The sequence below is a fragment of the Carya illinoinensis genome, chromosome 8 (assembly GCF_018687715.1).
Source record: "Carya illinoinensis cultivar Pawnee chromosome 8, C.illinoinensisPawnee_v1, whole genome shotgun sequence".
NCBI lineage: Eukaryota > Viridiplantae > Streptophyta > Magnoliopsida > Fagales > Juglandaceae > Carya > Carya illinoinensis.
The window spans coordinates 30,655,416-30,662,792 of NC_056759.1; the positions used below are offsets into that span (position 1 = coordinate 30,655,416).

General features: G+C 39.2%; 1 protein-coding gene across 1 annotated transcript; it reads right to left on the bottom strand.

The window, feature by feature from the left end:
* Positions 1 to 1,526: 1,526 nt before the first annotated feature.
* On the bottom strand, positions 1,527 to 3,488 carry LOC122274598. Its single transcript, XM_043083623.1, has one exon. The coding sequence runs from the start codon at positions 3,486 to 3,488 to the stop codon at positions 1,527 to 1,529; it is 1,962 nt and encodes a 653-aa protein (XP_042939557.1).
* Positions 3,489 to 7,377: the final 3,889 nt, after the last annotated feature.

Genomic DNA, 7,377 nt, shown 5'->3' on the forward strand with positions numbered 1-7,377 from the left:
AACAATAATTACTTCTTCATCCTCCCGATGCAATGTGTTTCCCAAGCCAGTATCACTTTCATTGATCGGAAAATCTTCAGTACTAGCTTCTTCCTCTTGAAATGCATCACCTTCAGAGGAGTCCTCACCATCATCCAATGCAGTTTGGACGGGTGGAATGTCATAGACATTCCTATTGGTTATCTTTTGTACCACTTGCCAATTCCCCACCATACTATCATCTTTTAAATAAAATACTTGTGAGCACTGAGATGCAAGGGCGAAAGGCTCATCCTGATACCACTTTCTTGATGTATTCACACTTGTAAGGTGGTCCCCTACACGTATGCCGCGTCTATGATCACCAACGTCCCACCAGTCACATTTAAACAAGTACACAAGATGCCACCCCATGTAGCGTAATTCAAGGATCTCTTTCAACACACCATAGAAATCAACCGGCATCGACTTATGTACCCCAGCAACAACCACCCCACTATTTTGGCTGCGTCGATGTTGTTCACGGTCTTTTGTGTGAAACCGAATTCCATTCATGATGCATCCACTATATGATCCCACCCAAGGATCTGGTCCGCAAGCAAGAGCATAAAGTTCATCTGTAACTTCATCTGGATTCAAGATACGCAATTCTCGAATCTATTAACAACCATAGAGGCAATAGGTTAATAAAATACCACTCTGCAATAACTTACATCTATATTTATTGAGCGGAAATGTATCTATGTTCAAGCAACATATATTCATAACTTACATGGTTCTTGAACCATTTCCCAAATTCGGTCTGGTGCCTACGATCAACATTGCTGGGGTCCTCTTCTTTAATCTTGTTATAGTGCTGACTACGAACATTGAAAATTTGGATAGAGTTAGTTTACAATGTGTTTCAAAAGATAAATACAACAGATTATCTGGTTGAAAGTTCTCGTGCCATACTTACTCTAGGTAATGCTGTATCTCAGGACAATTGTTAAGTACATACCACTCAGCTTTTGCTAATAGCTGATCATCCAATCTATCAGTGGAGGACGAACCCATTGGTCTCACCTTTTGAAAAAATACACTCATACTACCCGGTGTATGGTCTGGACCGACATCCACATTTCGCTCTTCCCTAGTAAAAGTCGTCTCAATGTCATGGAGATACATCGAACAAAATGTAAGGCACTCAACATGAATATAGGCCTCGGCAATTGAGCCTTCAGGTCTTGCCATATTTTTTACATAACGCTTGAACTTCCCTAGATACCGTTCAAAAGGATACATCCACCTATACTGGACAGGTCCCGCAAGCAATGCCTCTTGTGGCAAGTGAATAGCAAGATGCACCATTATATCGAAGAATGCAGGTGGGAATATCATTTCCAACTTGCAAAGAATAAGAGAGATATCAGTTTGTAGGCGGTGCAGAACATCAATGTTTAATGCTCGTGCACACAATTTCTTGAAGAATGAACTTAACTCAGTCAAAGCTTGCCGTACATCACTGGTTAAGTAGCCACTAATCACCACTGGCAGTAATCGTTGCATTAAATATGAGAATCATGACTTTTCATGCCTAAGATCTTTGATTCACGTACATTAACACATCGGGCGATGTTCGCGGCAAAACCATCAGGGAACTTAACACTTGCTAACCACTCGCAGAAAGATCTCTTCTCTTTTTTATTTAGCATGTAACACGCCAGTCTCATTGAACAACTATCGCCCTCTTGCTGTAAGTGTAATTCTTTCCGTATGCCTAGGTTGGCCAAATCCCGACGGGCATTGGCTGTGTCCTTGCTTTTTCCCTCGATATCCATCAAAGTTCCTAATACGCTATCGCATATGTTCTTCTCAATATGCATGACATCTAGGTTATGTCTCAATTCCAAGGATTTCCAATAAGGCAACTCAAAGAATACACTTTTTTTGGTCCAATTCAACTCATTGGCTGTGCGTTTCCTCTTTTTTGATAACTTACCAAACTGTACATCTTGCAATTCTCTCAATTGTTCCAAGATAGCCTCTCCCGACAAATGTATAGGTGCTGGGCGATGGTTAGTACTACCATTAAATTCAGCTTTTTTAGATCTCCACCTGTGCCCTGGCAACAACCACCGCCGATGACCCATGTAGCAGTGCTTTCGCCCATGGACCAGCCACAATGAATCCGTACTACCATTACACGTAGGACATGCCAATTTCCCCTTTGTGCTCCACCCAGAAAGATTAGCATACGCTGGGAAGTCATTAATGGTCCAAAGTAATGCTGCATGTAATCGAAACGATTGATCTGCAAATGCATCGTATGTATTGACACCCACTTCCCATAGAAACTTCAGTTCTTCAATTAAAGGGCGTAGATACACGTCGATATCGTTGCCTGGTGCTTTTGGGCCAGGAATTAGCAACGAAAGCATGAGGTATGGATCTTTCATGCATAACCAAGGGGGCAAGTTATATGCTACAAGAATCACTGGCCATATACTGTAGGGTTTAGCTATATTGTTAAATGGATTAAACCCATCACTCGCTAACCCAATTCTCACATTACGAGGATCTGAAGCAAACTGAGGGTACTGCACGTCAAAATCTTTCCATACCTTCGAATCTGCAGGGTGCCTCATCACATTATAATCGTTGACGCGTTCAGTAGAATGCCATCTCATTGCCCCGGCAGTCTTATTAGAAACAAATAGTCTTTGCAGCCTTGGGACCAACGGGAAATGTCTGAGCACTTTGTGTGGAATTTTCTTTTGCTTAGTACTACTTAACACCCATCTCGGAGTGTTGCATTTTGGGCACTTCTCTTTATCAGAATGTTCCTTCCAAAATAAGACACAATCATTCAAACAAGCATCTATCTTTGTGTAATTAAACCCCAGGCCACGTTCCAATCGGCATGCATCATTGTATGAGTCAGGGAGAAGAGCGTCAGGAAATGCAGATTTCAGGAGCTTGATGACCATGTTAAAGGATTTAACACTCCAACCACCAACAGTCTTTATATGAAGCAACTTTACGATAAAAGAAAGCTTTGAAAACGATGAGCATGATGGATAAAGTGGACTCCGTGCATCTTCTAACAATTCTGAAAACGTTGCTGAAGAACCACCAGGTGTGACACCATCAATACCAGGTATATGCGAACCTCCGGACTGATCCATAGAAGCTCCAGCCTGAATGTCATCCAGCAGCTCATCCATATCATCAATATAGGCATCATTGCCGCTGGCATCATCACCTTCTTCTGAAGAATTAACATCCAACACTTCCTCTTCACCGTGAAAAATCCAATCCTTATAAGAAGGATCAATCCCTATAATAAATAAATGCTCCTCGACTGTGGTTATTGGCTGGAAGAGCATGTTACGACATCTACGGCACGGACACCTAATGTCAATGCCCCCTTGTGCATGCTCCTTAGCCATATTCATGAAATGGCTAACCCCCATTGCATACTCATTAGACATAAATCTATCTTCAATACTCATCCACGCCTTGTCCATCTAAACATGAGGTCAGAAAAGATAGTGTGAAAGCTAAGCAGTGTATATTGGTAATAGAAATCCAGTAATCAGGAAAATGATAATTAAACCAATAGGATGCATTTATAGAGAAGCTGTGTGACATATACACAGCTGTGCAGGGTACACACATTCCGAGAGAGAGAGAGAGAGAGAGAGAGAGAGAGAGAGAGAGAGAGAGAGAGAGAGAAGTGGTAGGACCTCAATGGTAACATGCATTTGAGGTCTTACGAGTCCTTCAGTACATTACTGAAGAAGCATAAGGAATTGGGAACATGTTGTCACATTGAAAATAGTTTGAAAAACGAACAGGGGATTGGGTGACAAATACCATATGTTAACCTATTCCAGTTAACACATTACTAGTGTATTCCTCCCATTGAGAAGCTCTAATTCTCAGCCTGTTAGGAAATGTTATTCTGTTGGAGTAGAGCTGAAGATATATCTTGAGGATAATTCTCATAACCTACTGAATAGTCTGTGCATAACTAAGGAAAAAATGTTATACTTATCTATAATAACAGAAAAGGGACTAGGTTCTAAGTGGCCAAACCGATAATATTCTAGCTACGAAATGTCCAAACCTACTAAGCATAAGTCCCTACCTCCCGAAAATTAAGGACCATAATATAATATATATCAGGGAGTCTCATGTGGTACTCCGGTGAACCAAGGAAAGTGGTCAATTTTCTGACAGTGTTGAATATGCTTGAGTAGGTGAAGATTGAGTAGGTCACGTAGTTGATGCCCAATAAACTTGTGAAGCTATGATTCATAAACTGTAGTCATCAAGGAACCCTTTAATACAAATCCTTATTCTCACGTGATTTGGTTAATGGGTACAAACCAAAGTAGACTTAAAATAGCAATAAAAGTAAGTAGGGGAAAGCCAACATTTAACAAATTCATTCAACTAAACTGCCTACATGCAAGAAAACAATAGATACACAGGGCAAAATTGTTAAAACTCTAAAAATTCCAGGCAAATCCCAACCCAACATAATATCTGGATGTATTAAATCCCCACAGTCCATCAAGGTTCATCTACTTTAGTCTAATATTTCTATTAATGTATTAATATCTTAAACTGTAAGTGCATAATCATATAGTTATACAATAATAGGTTATTGTAGTATCTGATCCAGAGTGGGCTAAATGAAATATTTTGTCAAATCTATAGGGCTTAAGTCCAACCTGCCACACTTAGGGAAATTCAGCAACCCAAAGATGTTTAAAGTTCCCATTTGACCAAAACCTCTAAAACACAATAGTTCGCATAACAAATAAACCAGCAGTATGTAATTGACAAAACACATGCACCTAGCTTTTTGAAGAGTAACTTCATATTCAAACACTTAGTATAGATAAGTATATATATATGAAGTAGGGGTATCTACAGTTGTCCTCAAATTTAGTAGAGTTCCAAAACATAATAGAAAATAATTTCAATTGAGCATGAAACCGAACCATGTCTACCAACAAGTTCAGCAAATCCAAAGCAGAAGCAATAAATTTTTAATCCAAAAGCGATGCATCAAGAGATTTTCGTGTACTATCTCTAAAGGAATTAAAACAGAATTTAGATATGGAATTAAGGTTTCACCTTCTGATTCTTTAGGACTGACCTTGGAGCTTTTTAACCAACAGAGGTGTTGTGGCCTGCTCGTTGGAATGATGACATGAGATAAATGTATTCTATATACACATATCAGTCCAGGTTAAATCTCTAAAAAAACACGCAACTAAATATTTAAAACAGTTATATATGAGAAACTCAATTCCTCATTGTTGGAATCATAGCACGAATGAGGAATACTTGCAAGCAGATTAATAGATCAGAGGTACTCATGACAAATGCGTTGAAGGGTACTAATCACATACCAACCTATAACTATCGGGTACCAAAGGCAAAACAAAGTCAATTAAATACAGCCTAGCAAGATGTGGGTGTAGTTGTACACATGAATGAAAGCATATCTCAAACCACAAATGAAAACATTGCACTCAAAGGTTATAATGATGATGTGAATGGAGCATGAAAAAACTCAAATTTTCTCATAATTTATATATCCCCAATTACAAAGTGATCGGAAATCTCAGAAATTTTTTCCAATGATGGTTCAGACTCTGTTTTTCATTTGGGGACAGTAAATGAAAATTTGGCATCAACAATGGATTCCGGGAAAACTGATCTTACAGAAAAGTAGCAATGTTCACCAGGCAAATCTAGGCAAATTTAACACGAAATTGGAAGAGGAACAGGGGAGACGAACTCACATAACAAGAAATTGTTACCTAGATTTGCCCCAGAAGCCGAGTCATGGACAGTCTATTGAATGATTTTCGGGCATAGGTTTTGCTTAATGCCCTCCACTACGTCCTCACTAGTGAGACTCAGCAACTGGATGAGAGGCCGGGAACATCTGGTTTGGCCTCAGGTGGTTCGATTTTTTCCATCGAATAAGGGGGCTTGAGTGGGGCAACTGGATCCAGATGTCGATAGAAATCGATCCGGGAGGAGTTCTCGGATGGAAGGATTTATGGACAAAATAGATGGTTGCCGTGAGTAGCCGGCGGTGAAGTTGGTGGTGGCCGGACGATAGGCTAGGGCATATTCAAGTTTGCTGGACTTTGGCCTTCGCGGGAGTGAAAAGCTTTCCGCGGGAGATAAAAGGCAGAGGAGAGAGAGTAGACAAAAAGGCATGAACTGATTCTGTGGCAGAGGTTTTTCGCCGCGGAAAACCCAATTCTCGCCGCAATAACACATTACTAATATTATTTATTGAGACAGTTTAAAAAATGCCAGAATTATTTGCATATTCTGATACATTGTTGACATGCCAGAAATGGGATGTCAGTAGAGGTAAAACACTACTATTTCCGGCATAATATTTGTCATTGGAAAAAAATTTGGCTGGAAAAGCCACATTCTGTTGTAGTGTAATTAGGATGTCAACTTCGAGAATAGGCCAGAGAATCAAAAACTGAATAAAGGGACTATATATATATATATATATATATTGCTTTGGAGTGTCTTCAGTTCTCCTCTTGTAAATATATTTTCTCAAAGATAACTTGTAATTAATTAGATAGCTAGCTAGGGTCCTTTTAGAAATAGGTCAAATGAAGATCAGATCATACTGATCAAAAGAAGAATCACACGCAAGCAATTACATCTACATGCCCATGAGTACTACTAGAACCCCAATCATGTTTTGTAGGTCAAGGGATTAAAAACTTGGCCAACTACTATGTGACCACTACTATGTGACCAGAGTACAATTCCCTTTTACCGGTCAAAGGCGACCTCAGGGAAAGGTTAATCAATCTCCACCTTAATTTCTTGATCATATTTTTATAATCATGAGATCACCAGTATTTATAAGTTTCTAAGTATACAAAACAATACCTAACATCGAAGATATTGTAGTTTAGGACTCCACTTGTCTCCCCAGTCCCCTCATGATGAACTATTACCTCATTACAATTTACGTACCTTCCTAATTAAATTTTTACCAAATCGATCGGTCCGGCCACAAAGCTAGCCCTAAATATTGTAACTCACTTCTATATAACTTTGATCATGTGCTACAACTTACTCTCACAAAGTAAGTGACAATTGGATGATAGTTAGTCTGCAGGAAATGATAGTTAGTGTGCATGAATTACCCCTTTAATTTAAGGGATCGAAAAATTATGGAATCAATTAATTTATTGACTTTTTTTCATCGTTTGGTAAGCAAAACTATCACTAATTAGAGCTGTCGATTCGATATTTGATGATGCATGCAATAAGATATACACACACACACATGACACGTGTTGGGGTGTGATTAATTTTCTATGTTCAATAAATTCTCTTGTATATTTT

What these genes read in the sequence shown, in the direction of transcription:
- LOC122274598 (XM_043083623.1), bottom strand. Translation starts at nt 3,488, where the DNA reads ATGGACAAGGCGTGGATGAGTATTGAAGATAGATTTATGTCTAATGAG.